Genomic DNA, 26,860 nt, shown 5'->3' with positions numbered 1-26,860 from the left:
ACAGTATGAATTTTAATAGTATAAAAGGCTTAGAGCTCAGTTGTAATGAGCAGACTAATTTTTCTAAATTAAACATAAAAAGGAGTATTCAGGGACTGTGTTCACTGTCCTGTTCTTGAAGTTGTCAAATGTTCTAGAAAGAGCAGTTGTTACAGTGAAGATCTGCCCAAGTATGAAATCTGTATTGCTCTGTAAAAAAGCGTGTTGTTATGATTAAAATTTTCCGTAATTCATCTCTACCAGAGGTGCAGGCTTTGGAAGAATATGACAGAAGATTATCTTAAACCACCCTCAAACTGCTCTCTGCTCTGTCTGTATCTGTGAGGGCTTTGCTGCTGTTGACAATTTTAGGGGTAAAAAATGACCCAAGTTGTCTTTTTTTATTATTTGTTTGTTTTGTTTTCCAGTTTCTAGATTATTCGCCATTGTGAACCTACTTGATGGTTACAAACTCCTTGGCTGGGATGAGTCTTGGGCCAAAAATTAAAACTCTGGATGAGCTGTTTGCACTTGAAAAAACGTGTGAGCACAGTGTATGACTTGATACAGTTATAGGCTCACCTGGAAGCTGGTTTGCCACCCTGTGCTCCTGGCAGTTACTGCCCAGCACCTTCTCTGATGCTCCAGGATGACTGTGGTAGACTCTTTATCATAAATACATGATCTAGATTCCAGCCACAGACTTGGCTGCTAGGCTGTCCCTTATCTATCCAAAAAAACTACACTGAGGCTGCAAGGTTCCACTGGAAGCCAAAGCTCAGTACTCACATAGCCTTACAGGAAAAAAACCCACCCAGTCTGAAACATGAATTTAGGCAAGCTTACCTTTGGAATTATCAAGCAACCTTTCACTCTTCAGGCTGCCCCAGTACTTACTTGCAATCCAACGTGTCAGGCTTTGCCCATCAGTGTTATTCATGGCCAGAGTACTGTTTCCAGCCTGTCTGGAGACCTGAATCCAGGCAGACTCGTTTATCAGGCTGGGTCTAGAGCAGACATGAGGCTCTGCATTGGCCTTTTCTTCTGGAAGGAGATTCAGTTTACCAGAAGGTGTTCTGTGAAAGAACCTGGCAGACTCTGTCCCTTTACCTCTTCTGTTCCTCTCTGTTCCCAGCCTTGTATTTATGATAGAGAATCCACCGCAGTCATCCTGGAGCATCAGAAAAGGGCCTGGGCAGTAACTGGCAGGAGCACAGGGTGGCAAACCAGCTTTCAGGTGATCCTTGAACTACAGTCACTGTGCTCACACGTTCCTTCAAGTGCAAACAGCTCATCCAAAGTTCTGATTTCCAGCCCGAGTCTGTTTCACTTGGTGGGCTGGGTTCACCCTGCTCCTGTCCTGCATTTCATATTTTTGGATGACACATAGAATAACTGTTGGTGTAACGCTTGCTGTTGAAATAGCCAAGTGCTGACTAATCTGGAAGAAGAATCTGGGAGTTGCTCTCTTTTTTTTTTTTCTGAGGGGAGAATATTTTCTTGGCCCCATACAAGGCTGGAGATTGTCCCCCTTGCAGCAGTCTGCATGGATTGTAATAGAATAGCTCCTGGCCCAAGTTGTGCTGAAACTGAGCCATCCCAAGGTTATTTGCCATCTTAATTTCTTTTCAATCATGGCTTGTAAATTGAGGTAGAAGGCAGAGGAGGATGGGAATGTTATCATACCTGCATAAATTAAATTTCCATGGTCTTTTGACATTGCTAAATGTCTTTCATGACCAAGTAGGTGCTTTGTTCTTTAGATTGCTTGTCCTTGCAGACTCTTTTAATCCATGAGCACCTTGCATGGGAATCGTGTTCCCTTTGAAGATCTGCAGCTCTGGGTTTGATATGGGAGTTTGATCACTGAAAGGTTTGAGCAGGATGTCTTGCTTCTTGCTGCCTGCTTTTAGAGTGAAGCACAAGTCTTTGAGCATATATAACTCTTCTGGAATTCGTATAGAAATAGATAAAAAATTGTTGTGAAGAGGGTGGCAGGATTTTTGACTGTGAAGAGAAATCAACATGTATAATAATGTTCTGCTTGAGTGAATGCTCACTTGTGTTCCTGCCTGGTGATGAGCAGCAACTCTGCAAGTTCCTTCCAAGAACTTCTAGAGAAGTATCACTGTTAATTACTGGGTTCTTTCTCTCTAGGCCTGTTATTCTGGGGGAAGGAGGGAGGAGGGGAATGACCTGCTCCAAGAGTCCTGTAATTTACTGCTGCAGGAAGAATAGTGTAACTCTTGGTTTAAGGAATTCTCGCTCTCCTCCTCTGAGCATACTGTGTTCTGGTTTTGACAAACAAAAAATTCTTACTCTGTGTATTTAGTGTCCCTGACTGCTGTGTTCATGATGGTTTTAATTGGGGAAAAAACAAGCAAATTCCAGAAATTCTGTACTGCAGTAACTGTTAATTGTGTCTCTCAGTACTTGGCTTTGGGAGTGGGTGAGGTCATTGAGCTTCCCCAGTGGGGAAAGAGCTGCTGGTGGAAATTCTGTGTGTTTGTGGGGTTTGGGATTGGGTTTTTATTATTCATTTTCTAGGGAAATCATGGATAATATTTACCATTTTAACAGTGTTTGATGTTAATTAAATGCTGACCCTCCTGATTTTGTGACATTCTTATTGAAGATATAGAAATACTTTAAAATTCCTGATGTTACATAGGGATAAGGTTTGTGGAGTTAATGCGTTCCTTGGCATCCTGCAGAACGCTTAAATGAAACAGTGCTAATGGTGTTAAATGTGCTGTCCACTTCTGCCCTGTGAACTCTGACTTCAGTCTTGGCACCTGTTCAGGTTGCTTTACTTTTCTGTTTTTCTTCACAGGCAGATTTTGAGGAGTGAACGGAAGGTACCAGACTCGATGAGTTTCCAGCGAAATGTCGGAAAAGTCAGGCCAGAGTACAAAAGCAAAGGATGGAAAAACAAAGTATGCAACACTCAGTCTGTTTAATACTTACAAGGGAAAGTCACTGGAAACTCAGAAAACCACAGGTGAGTAAGCTCTCTTTAGAGTTGCATTCTTTCAGTTTCATCATTACTGCAGTGCTAATTAAGAGTGCGGAGTATATGAGCACTTAACCACAGCGTGGTTTTTCATAACTGCTTGGTGAAGTAGTGAAGTGGAAGGATTGTGGAAGGCAGCGTTCATTAGAGCTTCTGCTTAGCTGTAAACAGGAGTGTCAGTTCAGAGAGACAGAATTTGCGCTCTATTAGGAAGTAGAATGTGGGTAAATAAAGATGTGCCATTCCCCAGCTGTGCGTTTTACTGCTTTAACATTTGCCGTGCTGGAAGTGTTTAATTAGGGAAAAGACAATGCTCGCTTTCAGCTCAGGGACTTTGATTTTTTGAGAAACACTGGATAAAACTTAGACTGATATCTCAAATATCAGTGACTGTCAGCCTGCTTTTTCATGAGTCATTGAATGGAGAACCAGGGGGAAATGATGTTCTGAAGGTTTTGAACTTGACAAAGTTGCCCAAATTGTTTGTAAAAGAGAAAAAGTATGCCCAAGCTTGTTGAAGGTTGCCACAATATTGTTTTTAAAGGTTGAAACAGAGCTGTTTGTTGTGATACAGCTTACCCAGGGCAGTAACTTGTGCTGGTTCCCTGAGTTGGATACTTGGTAGGTTGGATGTCCTGTGGGGTCCATTAGCTTCGTACTTGTGGTCCGGAGTAAATACAGTTTGTAGGAAGGTTTTTGCAGGGGCAGCATCTGCCAGCTGAAATTTGCAGCAGTAAAGAAAAGGGCTAGACCCATAGGAGTATTCCTGGACTCATCAATGTACATTAAGCTCCAGGAGAACAAGAGAATAATGCCTGACATTAACATCATGTTGTAAATGGCTTCTTTAGCTTTCTGTCACTGAATGTTATATATGTAAAGGTAGGGCCATGTATCCTTTTTTATCTCTGGAATAGGCTAGCCGTAATGACTCACTGCTCAAAAAGTACTCAGGTCTTCCCAAACCAAGTGTTTTTAATTCCCTTTTTTAACTATTAAATTCTGAAGCATTTTAAATTTTTAATTTTTAACACTCTTAAGTTTTTCTGATTTTCTTACAAAAATTTTTATGTAGCTCTGCCTAAACAGAGTTGTTAACTTGCACTTTCTGTTCTGGCACACAGTTGCTGCACGCCATGGATTGCAGAGTCTTGGAAAAGTTGCTATTTCCAGGAGGATGCCTCCCCCAGCTAATCTGCCCAGCCTCAAAGCAGAGAACAAAGGCAACGACCCCAATGTGAACATTGTCCCTAAGGACGGCACAGGATGGGCTTCAAAACAAGAACAGCACGAAGAAGAGAAGTGAGTTTTCACCTTTTTTGCCCTGGGAATTAGAAGTGACAATTCTAGATACTCCATTTCTTGCTGCTTCATGTTCAGTGTTCTGCAGTCGAATATAGAAACTTTTCTCCTTTAAGCTTTTATAAGATTTCTGTGGAATTAAAAAAAAAAGAATCAACACTGCTTGGTTTGCAGGGCCATTTCTCTCAGGTTTGCCCAAAACTTGGGATTGGCAGGGCCTGGGAAGAAATTTGCTACACTGGAGTGTTCTCAGCATAGCTACCAGAGAGGAAATAGCACCACTATTAATTCCTGTGAGGAAGAATCTTGCTAGTAGAGGGATAGTTAAAAGAAAAACCTTGCACGAAAAATCACCTCGTCACATTTAGGTTGAAAATGGTCTGCTTATTAATTCTATATGAGGGGAAGAATATTAGCTTGGACATGTAAGTTTTGATGTCTGCTGACAGGAAATACTAAAGCATGTTTTTGTAAGATCAGTGTCATCACCTTAAATAAAATTCTCTTGAAACCCCAAGAATCACAGCAGGAAAATTAGAGAATAGCTTGCAAGTTCATGAGTATGCAAAGATCAGTTTAATTGTGCTTGTGCTGATGTATGGCAGAGGGAACTCAAAAATTCTTGGTTTGCATATATTTGTTTAAGTCTCTGCTTTCTTTTCCTAATGGTTCTTAATATTTGCACTTAATTTTTTTTTTTGCTAGAATGCCATAAATTCTGAAGACTTTCAAAAATTTTTAATCTTAAGCTCTACACTTTTGTTGCAGACTCCTCCAGTATGTGATACAAACAAGACAGAAGTTGTGGCAATGTTGATGCACTGTTGTATACCTTGTATGATACAAATTTCCCAGGCTCAGTGCAGCTTCATGTGCTAGATTTGTTTCACACTTGTACAGCTAAAGAAAATAGGATGAAAGGATCATAAAATCATAGAATATGCTGAGTTGGGAGGGACCCATCAGGGTCATTGAGTCCAACTCCTGGTCCTGCTCAGGAAGAAACTAAACAGAAACTGAAACTTTTCAGTTTCTAATTTGAAAGTATTTTAAAGCAGTTCTTTTTTGCCATGTAAGCAAGTTAGAAGCAAGGTTTAAATATTAATTCTTTTCATTCAAATTGTTCTGGAAAACACTGGCATTTAGGGACAGTGGTTGTATGTTCCTAGTTCTTGTGAAAGCAAAAGATGAGGTTTAAAGGTTTCCTTCCTCATCTTTCTCTCCCTTTATTTTTCTTTGTAAATGTTCCTATAATTTCAATACCAATTTTAGACATCTAAAAAGCTGATAGACTTCAGGGAATATAGTGTTGTGTTTAGCCTTTTATTTTAAACTTTTGAAACTGCAGAGTCACAGTTTCCTGCTCTGTGTGTTGTTTGGTATTTTAACATCATCTCCCTGTGCTTCAAGGTCACTTACACTTTGCCCTGTTAACTCTGTGTTGAGCTGGTAGCTTGTTTGACTAAAGCAGGCCTTTGCATGGCCATGTGTTAGGAGATACCAGTAGTTGATGTTCTGTTTACAAACAAATGAGTAACTGTCCTTTATCTGCAGCTGGAAGTTGTTTGTATTTTTGTATGCATTACTCTGATAAAGGCCTCAGAATCCAGATAAAACTGGTGAGGGAGATACTTGTTCCCAGGAACAGGTGTGTATGCCCAGGCCATGAGGAAATTCTCTGAAGTTTGGACCATCTGATGTGTTTGCTCAGATCTTAAGATCCTTTGTGTGACTGCTGCTGTGTTTGTGATATTTCAATGTGCTTGAAATGCTGCAGTTTACATGTGAAGTGTTTTATTGTTCCTCTCAGAAGTGTTGCAGATAAAGGTTACATCTTGATAATAGCTTGCTTTAGTTTAATGTGTTTTCTCTTGTATCATTGCACTGGAGTTCACATGAGTGTGTTACTCCCTGTAATTATGAAAATTGATTACTGCTTTCTCAAGTTGCCAGTCATTCTGTGGGTGTTGCCTCAGTCTCTTTCCTGGATAGTGCAGGCTGTTGTGTAGTGATTTGATTAATTCAGCTGAGTTTTTTCACTCATCCATATTTGCAGGGCAGTGCTTAGATAACTAAAATTCTAAATGGGCTTGTATTTGAAACAGGAGAAATGCAAGCAGTAGTTTCTTTAACAGCCTTGTTCCTTGTTTCACTTGTGTCTCAAAGTTCAACCATGTAAGTCATAAATTCCCCAAAGCCTGCTTAGAAAATGTGCAGCTGTAAGAAAATGCATGTGAAAAGCAGAAAAAAATGAGAACTGGGGTTTTTTTTCTGTATTGTAATACTCTCGTGGAACATGAAAGTTGCATTTTGCTATCCCTATGAGAAGCTTGTGTGCTTCTGCCAAACAGTGATCTTTTTGATGGTATTTGCTTCCCTGTCAGTTCTGAGGGTCCTGTGGAGTACTTTGGGTTGATCACTGCAGAACCCAAATGGAACTGATTTCTTAGTGATCGAAATTAAGGATCACTTTAGGATCTACTTGAAGCATTTACAGTTGTTTCTTGTCAGTGAAGTGGCATGATACCACACTGCTTCTCTCTTCACTGGTGTAATAAAGTGATTCTAGACTACAGGATTTGCCCCATAGTTCCTGTTTTATCAAAAGGCCCCACTAAGGAGCTGGAGGGTTTATGTTAGTTGGTTTTAGACACTAATGCTTTGAGTTTTAAGTTACCTGAATATGCAGGTTTCAGAATTAGCCTTTATTGAAGGAGGTTGAACAATATGACTGAATCTGCGGACTAGAAAGGGCTTGTGTTTGGGTTTTTTACACTGGACAGAAAGAGTGCTTGTGCCTCTTCATTGTTAAGATGGTGGGACTGAGCATGTTTCTTAAGACTTAAGGTCCTGGGCTCCAGTTCATGGTACCTATTGAGTTTTTCATGGTGTCTCTTATCTTATCTTATCAGTTCATTTTATTTGGGAATTTCTGACATGTATTTGCCTTTTTTTTCTCAGTTCATGGTGGTCTTGAAGTGCTTTCCTTTGTTAACTCCCGAGGCAAGAAAACATAAATCCCAAATTATTGCCTTTGATTGTTGTAGATGGATTGTTTTTTTGATTGTCCAATACACTTCTTTAAAAGCTGTAATTCAGTTCGTGCCTGACTGCATTTTCTGCCCAGCCATTTTCATTCATCCCTCTCCTCTTTGGGAAATGGAATCTTGAAATAATTAGCTAAATTATTCAGTTTTTTAACTGTTACTATAACGACACCTTTTATGTAAGAAATTGCCTTTTCTGAGGAAAAGTAGTTATTGGTTCTTGAGCTGCACAGCTCCCTTATTGTATGCCCTTGTTTGCAGTAGCCATCCTGACACTCTTATTCTGTGCTCACCCTCTTGTATTCTCAAGTGCTTTTCCTCTAATTCCAGACAGCCAGACGTGCCGCAGACCCAGCCAAAACCTGCTGTTCCTGCTCCTCCAGAAGCAGCTCCTGTTGCCAAATCCTGGGCCAACACCAAGCCAGGAGGACAAGACGGTGAGTGCTGCTCAGGTTCTGCTCTGCACACCAGGCTGGGACTGGGCTGGGAGAGACCCCCACACTCAGCAGTCCCTTGAGCCTTGGCCAGGCTGAAAGTCGTGGAAGCAACATTCCAGGCTGGGAAAGGAGCCCATCCCCAGTCACTGGATTTATCAGCAGGTCTGGCTGACTTCTACAACCTTGCTGTAGTCACCTCTTTTGAATTGCCAGGGAAGTGATGGTGGCAGCATAAAATCTTCAGTGTGGCTATGGTGAGGAGGGCAAATCTCAGTCAGTTCTTATGATACGAACAATTTTGGCATGGGAAGGAGAGATGTAAACAGTTGGTGGTCATTCTGATCATAGTTTTGGATCATCTTGTGCAAAGTGTGTGTAGTTTTGCTTCTCTTTAAACATGTGAAACAGCAATACTTTTCCCTTCATTTTATAAATTCCTTGGTTATTTTAGTATCAAAGTGATAGTGTTTAAGTAGTTTTCTTTCTGGGAAAAACATTAAAGGTGTGTTTTGAGGGTTATTTAACATAATTGGATGAAAGGATGGAAAATTGTTTCCATCAGTATGACTCTTAGCTTGAGTGTTTTCATTGCAGATGTAAGTTCAGAACTAAATCTTCTTTTAAAATTATTGTAGAATGAGAGGTTAAAATTCCTCTGTCTCCATTATGATAAATAACCTGCATCGTGTTTTATTCCTTAAGTTTGAGACTGTGAGCTTTCTGTGGCTATAAAATGGAGTTTAGGCTTTCCAGCTGAAGAATTGAGTTCTTAAAATAATAAAATATTAATAGCGTAAAGGTAATTTCTTAGCTGTTGTATGGAGTTTGTTAATATCACATATCTAACGATTTTTTGCCCTGGGAATTAGAAGTGACAATTCTAGATACTCCATTTCTTGCTGCTTAATGTTCAGTGTTCTGCAGTCAAATATAGAAACTTTTCTCCTTTCAGCTTTTATAGGATTTCTGTTGAATTAGAAAAACAAGAATGATCACTGATGCAAAGTGATCTGCATAGCAGCCTTCCTGCAGAAGCTGATAAGATCATCTCCATGACACAGGAAAAAGTGATTCGGCTCAGTAGCTTCAAAATGCATTTAGCTAATTATTTCATAGTTACCATGGCAGCTCGTGTGCCAAGCCCAGATGGCACCCTTATTTCATTCAATTAGTGTGCAGCACTGGGTTTGCAGTTTCAGGGTTTCAGGAAGCAGCATTGGATGTGAATTGGCAGCAGCTGCTTGCTGTCCTGGGTTTGAAACCCAGGATCCACCTGTTGAGCTCCTGCTTTCCTGAGCTGCTCTCAGAACTTGCAGTTTCTCCAGCTGCCTCGTGAGCGTTCCAGCAGTCACTCAGCCTCGTGCTCTTGTAAAACCTGACTGAGGCAAGGCTAAACCTTTCTCTGATCCTCTTGGTGGCCACAGAGAAGGGAAAGACTTTCAATGTGTAACAGCAGCGTGCATTTTTCAGCTCATGCTTCAGCTAAAATTTGGAGTAAATTGCTACCAAAATATCTTTTAACTTCTTTCTGAACTGCTGGTTGCCACTCTGGCTTTTTCAGACTTGTAGTTTAAACACAGTCAAGGAGATCTCTGGTGCTGTTAAATAAATTCCATTAAAATATTCACTGTGTAGGCTTGAGCAGAAAGCATTTTTCCAGATTCATAAAACTCATGAATGTTGCATGCCACAGGATCTCACAAGGGGCTCCCTTGCCTGGCAGGTCATCTGGTTAGTGGGACTGGTTTTCTTTCCCATTGAGTAAGTCACTGCGTGTAGCTGCTTAGGAACAGCAACAGTCGTGTCCTTTAAGAAAAAACAAATTAATGTGGTTTGAAGGAGTTCAAGGAAGTTTGTAGACACAGGGATAAATACTGGTATTTACTGACATGCCTTTACACAGCACAGAGTGTAAGTAATTTATCCTGTGTTTTATTCTTAAAAAAAACCCCAACCAAATGAAAGCCCACTGGGATCCTTGCATTTTATCTTTGTGAATGATTCTTTCAGAGACTGGAGAGAACAGAAGTTTTTCTAGTTGTTAAAAAAAAAAGCCAGTAGTCAGGATGGGGGGGTTTGGACACCGTGTATTCAGATCTTTGTGAGTTTGCCTTCTCCCATAATCCATGTACCACGTCCCTTACAGTAGTCAGTGGTAGAGACAGGTATAGGAACAGGCTGTTATTCAGGCTGTTGGAATGGAAATCTGCACTCGGATTATTGGTGATTTGACACAGGAATGCTGCTGATCTAATAGGTCTCTATACATTATGTGTATGGAGAGGAAATTGATGCGAAGCAGATGCCAACAAAACCTTCCAACAAGGAAGACAACCTATATATGTGGCTTCCATCCCACGTACAACAGAAGACTTAAATTCCAGTCTTGGGTATGATGTCAAGGGTTTTAGAAATCAAAGAATGTTCTGATATTTTTCTCATAGTGTAAAAGCTGTGACCTTTTAAAGTCCTGGAGATTTCTTACTAGAACAATAATTAGTCATGAATGTGTTTGCAATTACATAGTTGCCCATTCTTGGGCATTCTAACTTTAGAGTGAAAAGAAGGAAATCTTTGTCTGGAAGGAGTGGGGAAAAGTGTTCACAGAGCTGAGGAACTCCAGGTACTCCCTGAGCTAAGTCTTGTTCCATTGTCCATTGTTGCTCTCTAGTGTTTCTGGATTTTTCTCAGCTTCAACAGCTGTCATAGTTGGTCCAGTAAATTCAACAACTTTGGAACCCTTTATATTGCCAGTAAATGACTGTGGCTTTAACATTTAATGTTTAACTTTTTTCTTTTAAAGCTTTAATGTTCAATTCTAAAGCATGATCAGGCTTCTGTTGCTTTCTGAACTGTTCTGACTACAACAAGTTGTGACTTTGTGAATATCTTGCTGTGTAGGTCCACCTATTCCAATCAATAGCTATTTCCAGCAAGAATTCCCCAGTCTGCCGGCAGCTGGGGACCAGGAAAAGTCAGGCAAGGATAAGGATGCAGCTGAAGATGGATCAGGAGCCAACCTACGACCACAGAGTAAGTGTGAGCTACAAATTGCTGTGAAATTGGTTTGTGTGGAACTTACTGCTTGTGCCCTGTACAGGAGAAATAAATGAACATGTTGTTTCAATCAGCACACTCCTACATGGAAGAAGTGGATATTTGGGGCTTCATTCTGCTTTTTTGTGTTCCTGGTGTGTGGAAAGTAGTGTGCTTAATCCTATCACTTCCCATTTTCCCGGTGTACTCAGTACTGTAGCTGTGCTCTGAGGAACATTTGTTAGTTGCACAATACTGGCATTTTCTTACTTCAGCTGCTGATGTCACAGCAGGTGAGATACCTCTTTAAAGAACTCTCCTAGAATTAACTAATTTTGCAAATGGTGATCAGGGCTGGCCTTAAGTTGTTAGTACTCCTAAGAGTGGAGCCTGAAAATTCCTGAAGAGGAAGTTCAGTCTACAGGATGCCAAACGATTGAGTTGTGCCTTTAAAGGCATTGTCATCTTCAGCTCCTGGATGCAGTGCTCTGACCAGCTGGATCTGTTTCAGCAGTGCTGGATTAGATCTGGTGAAAACAGCTATAACAGTGCTGGGTTTACATCTCTCAGGAAAGAAATGTGTATTTCTTCCCCAAATCACTTTAATGGGACGCTGTTTGGGACTGTGCTAGTTATCAGTGGAAAACAAGCTTGCTTTCTCCCTCAAAAGTTTGGTTTTGATGAGGTTTGATGGGCTAGAGGTCCTGTCCTGGACTGTGGCTGGCACTGTCCCGTGCCAGTGATAGGCACTTTAGAAAGCAATCTGTAACTCCTTTCCTTGTTACAGGTCTTGATTTTCCTTGATTTGTTTGTCAGGTCCTGCAGACCAAGGCCATGTGCCTGTTCATGTCTTGTCTTGATTTTGATCTAAAGAATAAATTGTCAGGAAATGGGAGAGATGTCCAGCACCAAATGAGAACAGCTACGTGTCTGCTCCGCCTCCTGCAGGCAGTTACAGTTTTGGTCAGCACTGTACATGCTATATTAAGCCCTTCTTTCCTGTCTGACAGCAGAAAGCTAAATGAACTTGGCAAGTAGTCAGTCCCCCTTTAGCAGCTGTGCTTCCCAGCAAAGATAAGTGCAAGAACTGTAATGGATACTTAGGAGCAGAGTTTAACTCTGCTTAAAGGCTTTGTGTCCCTAAAGGAACGTCATTTACAGCGTGTCTCTGAATTTTTGTTTGTCTCCATTGATCTGAGCACTGCTGCTAAGTTTATCCTGGTGGGTTTTTTGTCTTAACCCATGCTCTGCAGGCAGAAACTCCTAAAAGAACGGAGTGCCTGGCACAAATGATAGGTCATTAAAATCCCTGACTTTTCCTGGACAATTTGCTCGACATTCACACCAGAAATACAGCCCTTATCACTTCTATTCCATCCTTATCAGGCAGAGATGCTAACCAGACTATACCTGTCTTCACTTGGACACATACCTGTGCATTGCCTTTCTTTTTGGGCTGCTTGAGAATTTCCTTAGAGGCCTTTCCTGCTTAGGAGCCTTGATCTTTGCATTGACAGCATCTTCACACTGAGTCAACAGTGGCCCACTTAGCACAGCTGAATCAGTTTTCTTTCTTGTGCTATAATCAGTATCCTTTCAAAATTGCAAAATTGCACTGTGTTTTGGAAGGTAGAATGGGACAACTGGAGCAGTCCATAAATTTAGTTCTGACCCTTCAGGAACACAGCTGGACCTAGGGCTGAAGAGGATCAGGAAGCAGCTTCTGTTGATTCTCGAGTGGCCACTGCTTGTTACAGTAGCAGATAGGAACATTCATCTGCTGTGTCACCAAGGACTGCGTGGGAACAACGTGTTCTTCACCATCCCTGACTGGAAATCTGCAATTTAAAGTCTATTTCTGGCTTTTTGTGTGCTGATTCTGTCCATGCAGATGCTACTAATTGGAGGGATGGGAGTGATAAGAACAACTCTCCTGTTTCTCCAACAGATCAAGAAGCTAAGGGACAAGAAGATGGCAGCGCTACAGCGGCAGAACAAAATGATGGCCAGAAGGCAGGAGACAAGAGGGATGTGCGGTTGCCCCAGGTCCCTCAGCCCAAGCTGAACGGCCAGCAGCAGCCACCCATCTCATCCCAGTACAGAGCAATGATGCCTCCTTATGTGAGTGATGGTTGCATGAACCCTTTTTAAGCAGCAGGGATTGGTTTTTGGCTAGTGGGATTTTCTTAGACCCCTTTCTCTCCCTTCCATGCAATTCTTATCAGTTCTGCTGGAAGGGCAAGACTGACACCCAACACAGGATGTGGCTGCTTGTTGCTACATGGAGTTTGAACTTATCAGGAGTTGATTAACCCTTCCAGTCACTTCCCCCTGGGGACTTTGTCACCCACTTGTGATATTAAGCAAACTTGAGTGAAGAGTCTCACTTTATTTCCATTACTTCCTTTGATGGTCTCAGTGTACTTAATGCAGTAATACTTTTTAATGAGTGTTTCCTGTTTTTAATCCCTTTTTAGATGTTTAATCAGTATCCCAGAATGGCATATCCTCCCTCCATGCAAGGTCCAACAAGATTTCCTAATTCTGAGCCTAGCAGGTAAGAAACCTAAAAATGGTTGTGTTTCTTGTCTGGGTATGAACTGTGACTTAATTTAAAAAAAGAAATCATTTGCACTGAGTATCCCGATGGTGATTATACACTGTGTAGGAACTGACATCGGGTCAGTCTCCCAAGTTCTGCTTGTGTGGAGCAGTGTCATGGGATGTCTGGAGTTGGAGAGCTCAACTGGAAAACTTGAGGCAATTCTGCATATTACAGGGATTTTGATTGTGTAGAGCAGGAGTCACTTGCAGGAACATCTTTGAAACTTAAACCAGTGCTTTGCCCATAAAAAGACTTTTCTGTTGTTACAGCGAAAGTAGTCAACTCCTGGTTGTCAACTTTGATGCTTTCCAATTAAAGTTTAGCTCTAATGCACTCTAAACTATTTTTTCCCTTCTCTCTGTGTTTTTCCATAGTGTAGGATAGCTGGGCACATGGAAGAGTAGTTATTTGAATTCTGGTGGTCACACATGTGGATGAGAGTTCACTGTGCTTGAAACAGCAGTGCTGTGTATTTCAAATAATGATCATACAAGCTGACCTTTTCTCTGTCATTTGTGGATAAGTAGTGAGAGTGGCTTTTGTTTCTCTCATTTTTTAGAGGCCCAAGGGGAAGAGGCCCACCCTCATGGTGCTCAGAACCTATTGAACGCCCATCTATTCTTAGTGCTAGTGAACTCAAAGAGCTTGATAAATTTGATAATCTGGATGCTGAGGCTGATGAAGGCTGGGCAGGTAAGAACATCAGATTAATGGTCTGTTATTTGTATGCTGAATGTTTCTGAAAGGTTAATTGAACGTTTGTTTATGCGTCAGGTGCTCAGAGTGAAGTGGATTACACTGAGCAGTTGAATTTCAGCGATGATGATGAGCAAGGAAGCAGTCAGAAAGAGAAGGAAAGTGGGTGAGTTGGTGTTGCCAATTAGATGGGAAATGTCACTTAAATAGATTTTGGAAAGATGAAATGAGTGCTAGTACTCATTCCAGTAGCACTAATTCCAGTAATTTAATACTGTATTCTGGTGCATAACTGCCTGTAGACTCCAGTCAGCTAGATGTGGAGTAGAAATTATCCTAAAAAACACTGAGGCTAGGAGATAAATCACCAAATACCTCTGTGGAGTATGCATTCTGTTTTTTGTATTTCTTTGCACATAGTGATGAACAAACACCATCAAAAGATTCCCAGAGTCCTGATGGCCAGAAGGAAACTGAAGAACAGACAAATGCCAAGTCTACCACCCAGGTTTCCACAGCAGCAGCCAAAGGGCCTTACAGCAAAAGCTCTCAGCTTGATCAGGTTTGTGTGCTCTTCTCTTCAGCTCCTGTGGCAACAGCCTTGTCAGGAGAGCTCCGACTCAGGTGTCTTTCCAAACTGTCAGGTCAATTAAGGTTATGAACATGAGGGAAGGCATTAGCTGCTGAAAGCATTATCTGAGCTGTGCTAACTGATCAGGTGCTGCTCAGACAACTTAGCTGCCTGTGGTCGCAGCACAAAAATAGCCTGGCTTTATGTGGTGTGTCCTGCCCCACACCCCTGAGGGGGCAGAGCTCTTCATCAGGCACTGGGGTTCAGCTGACAGGCTCCGTACTCTTGTGTGTCCATCCCTGGAACTGGATGAAGCCATTCTGCTGTTTATCAGGTTTTCCAGTGGATAAATAGCCCACACATTTTTCATGGGTGTGGGGATTTTTTTTTTAGTATCATGGTCCACTTTCTGCAGTGCAGCTTAGCTGTAGTGTGAGTTCGCTTCTCATGCTAATGGATTTTACACAGACCATGTAGAATTCATCAACTCAGCCATTTTTTGTTTCCTCTGGTAGAGGAATATTGCCATCCACCTCAATTTATGCCTGCTACAGCCCTATTTCCCCCCTCCTCTCCCCCTGGAAAAGCTACTGTTGGTTTTGAAAATTTCCCAGACGTATTTTCTCTTAACAACAGTAATAAAGAAGATGGGAAGTCTGGGAATAGTTTTACTTGCACTTTTCTCTCTGTATTAAAGACCACACTGTTCTTTAAGGTTAAATGCTACATTGAATCTAAAGAAAAATGGTGCAGGAACATAAATTGTTCAGCTCTCAGTACATAAAAGTGAAAATGTTTCTGCCCTTGTTTCACATGTAGATTTGTGTTGAATGCAGATGCCTTGTTAGATGGAGTATCTTAATGCAGTAGGAAAGAGTAAATCTAAATTTTTTCAGCTTGACTGTGGTTAGAAGCTTGCTTAACCTTGGTACTGTGTTTGATCCAACAGGATCGAGGTCCACCACAGCCTTCTATGCATGAAAGAGGTGGCCCTGCTCTTCCTCCAAAATCTATTCTACCACCGGTAAGAAAGATTAGAATTGTCCTTATTTCCTTGAGTTAAATTCTTGAATGCTGTGGTGGAGGGATTTAGACTAAGAAAGGTAAAAATATGCTTCACATAATGATAAACCTTTCCTTTGACAAGTAAAATAGTCATAGTGCCCAGGGCTGGTAGGAATGGGACAGGTAAAATGGTCATAGTGCCCAGGGCTGGTAGAAAGGGGCCCAACACAGCCACGCTGTGATTGGGTAAGGCTGCCCCGTCTTGTAAGTGCCGTGTGAAATGCACAAGAATTTCAAGAGCTTTTAGTTTTCCAGCCCCACTTTGAAACTGGAGAGGACAGGAGCATGGGTACAGTGCTGGAGGGATGGCTGCCAACACAGATGAGGAGATGGAGTCCCAAATGAAATGTGAACTAAAATATCTTATCCTGAGCTACCTTGAAATTCCTTGGTTCCTTGAGGGACTTCTGTCTGAGATTTAGAGCAGCCTGTAACCAAATCTAAAATATGTTTGTCATCTTTGCTATCACTTTGCCTTGATGGTGATGGGGAGGAGAGCAGACCTGAGCCCAAGTGCTTCTCTACCTCTCCTTTCTGAGCTCAGGTTGTGAGAGTCTGAACCAGATCAGGAAGGTGGGGGCTGTTTTTTTCTTCCAAAAAGAGAAGAAAGAAGCTTTTCAAAGATGCCACGGGGATGCACATGCATTTACAAGTAGTTAAAATGTAGTATTTCAGCTGGCTGCTTACGTACCACGTGTTCACCCTGACTGATTTTCTTCCTGCAGCACCCTCCTCCCCCTGACCGGCAGATGGGAAGGCAGGGACCCTTTCCCCCTAAACCAGTACCAGATGAAGATGAAATTTGGAAGCAGAGGAGGAGGCAGCAGTCAGAGATATCGGCTGCAGTGGAGCGAGCCCGTAAGCGGCGAGAAGAGGAAGAGAGGAGAATGGAAGAGCAGCGAAAAGCAGCTTGTGCTGAGAAGCTCAAACGGTTAAACGAGAAATTCGGCTGCGTGACAAAACCCTCCCGGGAAGACCCTCTGAAAGAGAGAGAAAGGGAGAGAGAAAGGGAAAGGGAGAGGGAGAGAGAACGGGAGCGGGAGAGGGAAAAGGAGAGGGAGCGGGAGAGGGAACGAGAAAAAGAGAGGGAGAAGGAAAAGGAGAAAGAGAGGGAAAGGGAGAAGGAAAAGGAAAAAGAAGAAAAAGAAAAACTGGAGAAGGTGAAAGAACAAGAAGTGGAGAAAGATAAAGAAAAAGAGGTGGAGAAAGAAGAGAAGGAGAATGAGAAAGAGAAAGAAGAGGAGAAACCAGCACATGAGATTCCTGAGCCTGTAGAACCTGTGGCAACACCTGTAGTAGAAAAACAAGAAAGTGAAACCAAGAATAACAAGGAAGAAAAAGGTATGCTTGCACACAAGTGGGAGTTGTCCTTCTTAAAGCTGAGTCACAGAGCATAGCTGTTGTCTAGAAGTCTCATTTGCATACCTAATTAACCTGGTGCATCTAGACCAATTATTTTCCTGGTGCATTACAGCTGATAACTGTCCTTTGAGCTAAGCCTGTTTGCCCAGCTCATCAAAAGATTAGGGAAAAAATGGCTTCTGTGATTTAGGCTGCACTTCAAAAAATACAGAAAGAGAAGCAAGCTTTCTTCTCTTCATTAAGAAGGGTCAGCCACCCACGTTGTTTAAAAAGCAGTGCAAATTATTTCAGCTATTCTGTTCTTTCAGCAAGCCTAGAGAAGTAGACACAAAGGGCACCTATTTAAATGTGGTGAATTTTTTATACTGAAACTTGGAATGCCACAAGAAAACTGTTAGACTGTGCTTGGTAAGGTTATATTAGATTTAAGTAGATAAAATTTTTTGATTGTAAAACCAAACCTTACTTAATGAAAAAAGTTGATCCAAATGCAATATGGTGTCATTGATACAGCACTTCTAAAATCACATAATAGCTGCAACTGGATGCCAGTGGTTGATTTCCCAATGTATCTAAGTTTAAAAAACACAGAGCTGTATTAATAACAGTTGTTCTGAGGAATTGTCCTTGACTTTTTTTTTTTCCCAAACCTTTACTGGTTTGGGAAACAGTGAAGTTAGAGAAGGCAGGCATTTTAGGACATTCTTTAGCTGATATTCTGGTAAAATTGTCAGTTTTAAGATTGTTGTCTCACATAGGTGGGGGTTTTGTTTGGTTTTTTTTCAGAAGATCAAGCAGTCTTTACTCGCCAAGACAGTGGTCGGAATGAGAAAGAAGTTTCCCAGGTGACTCATGAGAATGAGCCAGACTCAGGATCCCAACCACGTCCTGCTGTTTCCTCAGGCTATTCTAAGCAGTTCCAGAAGTCATTACCACCGAGATTTCAGAGGCAGCAGGTAACAAACCAGTTCATTAAAAGGAGGCTCATTTAAAGAATGCTGTATTCTGCCTCATTCTGAAGAAGAAGGTGACCAAAGGAGTTTCAGAAATCCTGAGTTTTTGCTTCCCAGCTTCTAGAAAATAATATTGGCAGGACTTGCTCTGCCTGAAACACTTTTTGTCACTTGCAAGGTCTGTGAGTGAACAGAAGGCTGGAGAGGCTTTGAAACTGGCCCACACTGGCATTGCCCTGGGCTTGCCTGTGGAACCTGAAGTCTGATGATTGATTATTTCTGCAGCTTTTCCTAAAAAGATGTGACACTCACAGTTCAACTCTGGTCCTGTGGTCTTGGTTCCTGAGGAACCCTTTGCATTAATGGCATGCACGAAGTATAGGTTGTTCTGTGTTCTTCAGGTGCACACCACTTAAGCTGTAGCTATTGTAAGTTGTCCAGTCTGGTTTTGTCCCTTTTCTCCTACATCATCCTGATGCGTGTTAACAGTTAACTTTCAGAATACTTGCTGTCCTGGAGATAATTGTACTTGTTGTTTCCAAAGATTATGAGAGCTGTGCTCAAGTCTTCATCTTATCAAAAAGTCCTGTAATACTGGTTTTTCATCTGCAGGAGCAAATGAAACAGCAGCAGTGGCAGCAACAGCAGCAAGGTGTCCTTCCACAGTCTGCTCCCTCTCAGCCGTCGAGTGGCCCTGTTCCCCCACCCCAGCACAGACCCCTTTACCAGCCCATGCAGCCCCATCCCCAGCATTTGGCTTCCATGGGCTTTGACCCCCGCTGGCTCATGATGCAATCCTACATGGACCCACGGATGATGTCAGGAAGACCTGCCATGGATATGCCTCCTATTCATCCAGGTAAACCTAGAAACAATTTTTTGCTGTTGAACTTACTTGATTTTGAGCTAGAAGTCTTTCCTTGACCACGCTTTGTTTAGTGAATGGGTGGGTTTTTAAGAAGAAATCTACATTATTTTATTGTTTGAGACTAAATAGATTGTAGTCATATGTGACTAAAATTGTATTCCTATGAGAATGTATACCTTTGACTATAAAGTAAAATCCCAGCTGTCACACTGCAGGCATGTGAGTGACAATTAAGATGATTGAGAATGTCAGCATAAGCCTTTCTTTGTTACAGACAGAAAGCTGGCAAGAGTTAGGTTGAACTGAGAAAAAGTGTATTTACCATTTCTGTTTCAGTACCTCTTAGCACTTGGCACTACATTGCTTCCTAAAATATCCCATGAAACTTTGCTGGTTTTACATTACATATTAACAGCTCCAGTGTCTTAATGAATTTGTGGTTTCAGACTCTTGACCCTAAAAAGTCCTTTTTAATTTGTGGAATGGCCATGGATTTGCAGTTAGGAAAGCTACTGGGCATGAATAATAGAAGTCTGTCATGTAATGTAATGGAGACACCTGCCCAACTCAAGAGCAAGGGAAAGGGTATCCTCAGTGAGCGCAAGGAATGAATGGAGGAAATAGCAGGCTAAGCAGAGACAGTGGAAACTACAAAATTTCTTTGAAATGGTACAAAGTTTTTCAAGCTGTAATAATAGAGTATAAAAAACTGCCTGTGTGTACACTCATCTTGCCTTTTGCCATTCAGATGTTACAGCACAATCTTCATCCATGAGTTGACGGGTCCACAGGCTTGGTTCTTCCCACTACAGTGAAAGCAGAGAGCTTTTTCCTTTTGTTGGGACATGGGGATACAAGTGTTGAGTGTGATTTAGTCAATCTGAGGTCAGCTGGCAGGGAATAGACATTTGGTTTCAACAAGGACAGTCAAAGGGAAGGTGATTGGAGGGGAGAGAACAGCATTCCTTGGTACCTTCTGACAGGATTTGTTTGTATTGAGGTCTGTTTCTTTGCTAATGTTAAATTTGTTTCAATTGTTGAACTTCACTCTGCCACAGGAATTATGCCTCCCAAACCACTGATGAGAAGAGAGCAGCTGGAGGGCTCAGCAGCTGGCTCAGATTCATTTGAGCACATGGCTCGCTCTGCGAGGGAGCACAGCGTGCCTCTGTCAGAGCCGCGCATGATGTGGGGCTCGGAGCCCTACCCCCACACAGAATCTCAGCAGTCCACTTCTCCTCCCAAGGTCTTAGAAGAGCCTGATGATTTGAGGTAAGCCTGAGTTACGCCACTCTCTAAGTCTCACAGGTTGTAAAATGCAATTTTGTCTGACTGGGTTGTAGCTTCACACAAAACTTGAAAAGAGGAGTTGTGACTGGGGGATGCAGAGTGCTTGGTCCTGTTGTACAAAACAGAAGACCCTGCTCTGTAGCAGGATGTAGAAAGACAGTTTACTCCTTGTTTAGGATCATTAGCCTGGATGAATGGTGATTGCCAGAATATTTTGAATTTGCAGTTTTGTAGAACATTCCTGCAGTGTTCCCCTCCATTTTCTCTCAGTTCTCCCCATTTTAGAGAAGTTTTGTCCAGTGTGTATTTTTTTCAAAAGTGGTGTGTTAAGTACAAGTGGTATAAAGCAAAAATAGATTTTGGCCTTTGGTGAATGGTCAGGATTTTCCTCTGCTTCTTAGAAGTATTCAGAAATTCTTTCTGTTGTGCTGCCATCTGGATGATAATTGGTGGCTCCATTAAAAATTATTTCCTCTTATTTCCTAGAGCCGACATGGATACTTAATAGAAAATTATTTGAGTAATTATGTATTTATAAATTTTTCCCCCACATGCTAATACTCTTAATTGCTTTCTGCTTAGGTCTGAGGCACATTTGGAACAAGAACGAGTTGCTGTCCCTGCCAGTGCTTATCCTGTGGAACACAACCAGTTGGATTCTCATCCAAAGACAGAATTTTTCAGAGAATCAGGAGAGGTAGAGATACAGAAGTTCCCAAGCAGGCCTTTGGAAGATGTACAACCTCTCCAAACTGACACTCCTAACACAGCAGTTAATTTTGAAGGAGTGAGTGAGAAGGCTACTCGTAGTTCTCCAGAAGAATTGGTGCCTATGGGGGAAAGTCACTCTTCATTAAAGAGAAGTATTTCTCATGGGTCAAGTCACTCTCTAAAATCAGAGGACCAGAGGAGTGAAACAGCAGCAAATATCCCTAAATTAAGTAACAGACCTATTGAGACAAAGGAGACAATTGAGAGACTTGAAATTAAACCGAAAAAAGAAATTTTGATCACTAATAGAACATCAGAAGCACCAAAACCTGAGAAAACTTTCAAACCTAAGTCTGAAACAAGATGGGGTCCTAGGCCGGGTTATGGCAGGCGGGACGAAGGTGGCGATAGACCAGTGAGAAGATCGGGTCCTATTAAGAAACCTGTGCTTAGGGACATGAAGGAAGAGCGCGAGCAGAGAGAAGAGCGTGAGCAGAGAAAGGAGAAGGAAGGAGAAAAGACAGCTAGTGAAAAACCAGGCAAGCCTGAAAAAAGTGACAAAAAGGAATCACCTCAAGTGCCACTGTCTCAGGCTGAGCCAGAGAGACCCACCTCCAGCAGCGCTCCTCTGGCTAAGAAGATAAGCCAGGATGCTGCCCCAGCACCAGCAAGCCAGGAGAGCAGTCAGCCTGAGGCAGCAGCTAAAGCTGTGGTGCAGCCCCCTGCCCCTGCAGTTCAGCAGCAGCTCCCAGCTGCCCAACCAGCCACTGCCCAGCTGCCCCCGGCCATCCCACAGCCCCCGGCCGCCCCGCTGGCCGCTCAGCCCCCGCCCCACACACAGCCCCCTGCTCCCACCAGCAAGGAGGACAAACAGGCTGAGAAGGTGGTGAGCAAGGAGGTGGTGGAGAAACCACGCCTAGAAACCAGGCCAGTGAAAAGAGAGTCTGGCTTACCACCTAGGACATACTGGAAGGACGCCAGGGATAGGGACTGGTTCCCAGATCAGGGATACAGAGGCAGAGGTCGGGGTGAGTATTATTCTAGGGGCCGTAGCTACAGGGGTTCTTATGGAGGACGTGGTCGGGGCAGTAGAGGCCATAATAGAGAGTACCCACACTACAGAGATCCTAAGCCTAGATCAGAGCATGTGCCTTCAGGGCCTGTTAGGCAAAGAGAAGAGAGTGAAACTCGTAGTGAGAGTTCTGACTTTGAAGTAATCCCGAAACGGCGGCGCCAGCATGGCTCGGAGACAGATTCTGACAGCGAAGTGCACGAGAGCGCCAGTGACACCCTGCTCTCAGACAAAGACAGCATCATCAAGGGCAAGCACCCAAAAAGAGAAGAAAGAGCCGATGGCAAGAAGCCTCCAAAGCCCCTGTCATTCAAACCTGAGAACAATATCAGAGTAGACAACAGATCCCTAGAAAAAACATACATCAGAGATTATGAGAACAAGCCCAAACCAGGATTTCTACCTAAAGGAGAGCCTTCTAGACGAGGCAGAGGGGGAATGTATAGGCGTGGTGGCAGGGATCCTGGGGGACGTCCTCCACGTCCATCCACAATAAGGAGACCAGCCTACAGGGACAATCAGTGGAACCCCAGGCAAACAGAGATCATTAAACCAGAAGATGGCGAGCCTCCAAGAAGAAATGAGCATTATGGTCCTATACCAATTGATAAAAGACCTCCAAAATTTGAGAGGAAGTTTGATCCAAACAGAGAGAGGCCACGAAGACAGAGGCCTGCCCGGCCTCCAAGGCAGGATAAGCCACCACGCTTCAGGCGCCTAAAAGAGAGAGAGGCCGCATCCAAGATCAGCGAGGTGGTGACCAGCTCCACGACGAGTGCCACAGTTAATAATGCAGTTAATGAGCCCTCCAACCCTGCTCTGGATGTGTCAGGAAGTAAGACACCGGACTTGTCCAACCAGAATTCTTCAGACCAGGCAAATGAAGAGTGGGAAACGGCCTCAGAAAGCAGCGACTTCAATGAGAGGCGGGAAAGGGATGAGAAGAAAACAGCAGATGCAGCAGCACAGGTTGCTGCAAAGGCAGGAGAAAATGCTGGAGCTCCAAAAAGGGAAATAGCCAAGAGAAGCTTCTCTAGTCAGCGGCCTGGAATAGACCGTCAGAACAGACGTGGCAACAATGGGCCAGCTAAGCCAGGGAGGAACTTCTCAGGGCCCCGGAGTGAAAGGCGGAGTGGTCCTCCTCCCAGAAGTGGAAAAAGAGGGTGAGTACCCAGCCTGTGTGAGGAAGCACACAGGGTGATGGTCTTCAATTGTCCTCTTGTGGTTGAAACCATAAGCAGCTAGTGTAGATGTGTAGAAAGGTAGAAAATACACTGATACGTGCAGTTGTGGCTCTGTACTTTGTATTTTTTCTGTTTATATACAGACACCTGGAACCTGAAGCTGAGAGTGAAGTGTTCTTGTATGCACAATGCCTAATTTTAAAAATTGCATTGCTGTTTCTGAGTTGAGCTATGTTTCTTGAGATTTAGATGCAAGTAGAAATGTTGATGTGAGCAGTTTTGCAGTTAATATATAAATTGCTGCATTGCATTTTAGATCAATCACCTAACACAGACAAGCAGGTTGAGAGATGCTTACCATTTAGACTAAACTTGATTTTTCCATATGCTTAATTTGGTGGAAAATGTAGCAGGGCATTTGATATTTCCCCAAAACAGCTTTTGCTGTTGAATTTCTCATTAGGAGCTGAAAGTAAAAAGTCTGGGCCCTACTAAGAAGTCAGTAAACACTTACAGTACAGTGGGATCTGAATTAAATTGTTGACTCCCTCCTGAGCATTCTCTGTGGCGTAATTTTCAAATGTTTTTTTCTTACGCAGGCCATTTGAAGAGCAGGCAGCACCTGTGCCTGGTGTTGATCCCACCAATGGCAACTCTGTACATCAGGAGGATGGAGGTGTCACTGCTGCGGGACAGAAGACCGCCAAGGATGCAAGTGGCAAAAAGAGAGAAGAACCAAAGGCTGGTCCAAAGAAGCCTAAGGAAAAAGTGGATGCCTTGTCTCAATTTGATCTTAATAATTATGCAAGTATGTATTGATAATATCCTAATAATTTTTGATAGTTCTGCTAGTTTTGTTGCATATAGAGCTAGATGTTTGAAAACATTTTAAAAAGGGGATTTTTTAAAAACACTAGAATAATTGTACACTTTTGAGCATGGATATATTTGTGATACCTAATAATGTATGTGCTTCTAAAAGGTGGCACACCTAATTGTGTGTTGTGTGTAGATGAGAACAGTTTTCTATAATCATAACCTTTCATTCCTGCCACTCTCGATCATATTCTCATAATTTAGTTAATTTCAGAAGTAAATGCAGTGGTTATCCCTGCTAGGCTTAGACTTGATATCTGGGAGGGCTGTTCATTACTGTGTTTTAGTAATTTCCTGGAGAATCTGGTACAGGAAGCTCCAGTTTTCTAGTTCTTAAATATGAACTCCTTGCCTTTGAGCTCAGCAGCAAAACACTTGGCAAGCAGAAGCTTGCCATTGATCAGGGCCCCCATCTGTGTCTGTGGGGAAGTAACTTCCACTCCAAAGCCAATTTTGGCTTGGTGCATTGCACCTGAAGCTGTTGAAACAGCAGCATCTATACCTTTCCTTTTCCTATAGGTGTTGTGATCATTGATGATCACCCTGAAGTGACAGTAGTTGAAGACTCCCAATCTAACTTGAATGATGATGGTTTCACAGAAGTGGTGTCTAAGAAGCAGCAAAAACGCTTGCAAGATGAAGAGCGCAGAAAGAAGGAAGAACAAACAGTACAGGTACAAGACCAGCATTTGTAGTGGGGAAAAAGCTGCTTGCAGTACTGGGAATTGTCAGGGGTGCAGAAACTTCCTTCCAAAAACGCTGTATTTTCTCCTTCTAAATACAAATGCTTAGTTATATTTAATATCAAAGTTGTTTCTATTTAGTAAATAAAACTAATTTTTATTTAGTCACCTTGGGATTCTGTACTTCTCAATCGGGCACTGTCAGGTGGAATTGGCAAACTGATAAAACCACCATTTTTCATACTGTGATAAAGATATACCCTATTGCTTGTATATCAGTTGATTCCAAGAAGAAAATGGATGAGAAATCATTGTTCCTGTGGTTAAATACCCCCCCAGAAAAATAGATTTCCTTTAAGGCTGGGTTAATCAGTTTGCTTTTTGCGTTTTGCACTCTGCAACTGCTGTCTGTACGCGTTGTCACCTGGAAGAATAAAACTGGCTTCTCCTTACAGGTTTGGACCAAAAAAGGATCAAGCGAAAAAGGCCGAGGTCAGAATTCCAAGCTGCCCCCCAGATTTGCCAAAAAGCAGCAGCAGGCAGCTGCTGCAGCTGCACAGCAGGCACAGGCTCAAGCTCAGGCTCAGCCTCCCTGCCCAGCCCAGTCTCCAGCCCAGCCTGCAGCTCCTGTTCCAGCACAAAGCCAGGCTGCAGGAGGGACAGCCAGCACTGACTACCCCGTGTCAGGCAAAGTCCTGCAGAACACCCAGCCTCACAATGGCCTGGGAGCTGAATTATGGGACAACAAAGTGCCTCCTACAGCAGTTCTGAATGACATCTCCAAAAAATGTAAGCGCTGGGTTTTGGATTTGAGGTGGGGGCAAGCAAGCATTGTATTTAGAGAAAGCTGATGGGCCAGCTGACTCTCTGGTTGTGTTTTTACCTGCAGATGGATTCTGCACGGGGAATGAGGGCAGCATACCCAAGTGCAGCATAGTAACCTCCAAAAAGAGGGGTGTGCAGTACAGTATTAGTCAGTATTTTATGTTACTGTGTTCTTCACTCACAAGAAATGAGGAACTGTCGCTCCCTTGAGGAGTCTGTTTTGTCAGACTTGGTCATTGTTCTTAGACGTGTTAATTGCCGCACTTGAAAGCAACTGAATAGGTAGCACATTTTTAACAACTGAATAGGTTAATTAAGCTTATTTACTCAAGACATCTGTAATTTACTTCTCAGTCAGTTGATACATTGATTTGAATACCTCTAGCAACATTGAGGGGTTTTTAAACTCTCTTTCTTTTCTTAATTGCCAGTGGGACCCATTAGCCCACCTCAGCCACCTTCAGTCAGTGCCTGGAACAAGCCTCTGACATCTTTTGGTTCAGTTCCATCTCCAGAGGTAAGAGTGAGGGGAAGAGTAGCTGTGTGTGAAGCTTACCCAAATTATATCTCATTGGGGTTGGGTACAGATTATCCATGTATCCAGGAGTGCAGTTACTTAAGCTAATGTGCACAGAATTCTGTGAAGCCAGGAGATAGTACATAAGCATGGGATATAGGCTGGTGGTTTTATAATTGCAGTAGGGAAAAGCTGTTCTCTTGATAATAACTCAGCCATTCACAGATTCTATTGATAGCTGTTAATTATTGCCTTTCTAAAGGAAAAATATTGCCCTGTTGGTGTAGGGTTCAGTAATGTAGACAGAAACAGAATGTCTCCAAGGAACTAAAGGGGTTTTGTGCTCCTTAAATTGGAGATAGAAAGGGCAGTCAGTGTTTTATAACGATATTATCTGTGGATAAAGTGCTGTGGTCTTACTTTCCTGGTACTTTTTTGGTCTTAATTGTTTTAAACAGCAAGAATGTTGAGACAGCTGTTGTAGGAGACCATCTGAACTGCACAAGAAATCTGGAAATACTTTTCTATTTCTTACTGTTTCTCTTGAATTGAGCATTAAGTTTTGAAATTCCCAGAGAATGTTGTGAACCTGAATCTGAATGGCACTTGTTCCTCTTGATCTTGATGATGTTTACATATTTCATCACTGCTTGTTTCTTGAGCTCCTTTAACAATAGAGCCTTGAGGAGGAGGAAGTGTATGTTCAGGTATTGTTTATTCTTGCAAATCTGTTGCAGTCATGAACGGTACCTCTGCAAAAGATAAAAG

General features: G+C 42.5%; 1 protein-coding gene across 10 annotated transcripts in view; it reads left to right on the top strand.

The window, feature by feature from the left end:
- PRRC2C (proline rich coiled-coil 2C) overlaps nucleotides 1-26,860 on the top strand; it is a 69,412-nt gene that overhangs the window by 13,283 nt on the left and 29,269 nt on the right. For 8 of the 10 annotated variants that reach the window (XM_038145210.1, XM_038145208.1, XM_038145209.1 and 5 more), the window contains exons 2-20: nucleotides 2,813-2,980; nucleotides 4,117-4,294; nucleotides 7,672-7,778; nucleotides 10,680-10,811; nucleotides 12,763-12,935; nucleotides 13,292-13,371; nucleotides 13,979-14,112; nucleotides 14,194-14,281; nucleotides 14,536-14,677; nucleotides 15,636-15,710; nucleotides 16,477-17,092; nucleotides 17,900-18,069; nucleotides 18,679-18,925; nucleotides 19,993-20,206; nucleotides 20,807-23,170; nucleotides 23,791-23,999; nucleotides 24,587-24,741; nucleotides 25,206-25,539; nucleotides 26,007-26,092. In XM_038145210.1, the coding sequence (XP_038001138.1) occupies nucleotides 2,866-2,980; nucleotides 4,117-4,294; nucleotides 7,672-7,778; nucleotides 10,680-10,811; nucleotides 12,763-12,935; nucleotides 13,292-13,371; nucleotides 13,979-14,112; nucleotides 14,194-14,281; nucleotides 14,536-14,677; nucleotides 15,636-15,710; nucleotides 16,477-17,092; nucleotides 17,900-18,069; nucleotides 18,679-18,925; nucleotides 19,993-20,206; nucleotides 20,807-23,170; nucleotides 23,791-23,999; nucleotides 24,587-24,741; nucleotides 25,206-25,539; nucleotides 26,007-26,092 (5,619 nt within the window). In that variant the 5' untranslated portion in view covers nucleotides 2,813-2,865. The remainder of the gene's footprint in view (nucleotides 1-2,812; nucleotides 2,981-4,116; nucleotides 4,295-7,671; nucleotides 7,779-10,679; nucleotides 10,812-12,762; nucleotides 12,936-13,291; nucleotides 13,372-13,978; nucleotides 14,113-14,193; nucleotides 14,282-14,535; nucleotides 14,678-15,635; nucleotides 15,711-16,476; nucleotides 17,093-17,899; nucleotides 18,070-18,678; nucleotides 18,926-19,992; nucleotides 20,207-20,806; nucleotides 23,171-23,790; nucleotides 24,000-24,586; nucleotides 24,742-25,205; nucleotides 25,540-26,006; nucleotides 26,093-26,860) is intronic. The other 2 variants (XM_038145203.1, XM_038145206.1) reach the window with 2 other exon arrangements.

The sequence above is a fragment of the Motacilla alba genome, chromosome 8 (assembly GCF_015832195.1).
Source record: "Motacilla alba alba isolate MOTALB_02 chromosome 8, Motacilla_alba_V1.0_pri, whole genome shotgun sequence".
NCBI lineage: Eukaryota > Metazoa > Chordata > Aves > Passeriformes > Motacillidae > Motacilla > Motacilla alba.
Note: the sequence above shows the minus strand (reverse complement) of the source record. Positions and strands in the feature narration are given on the sequence as shown.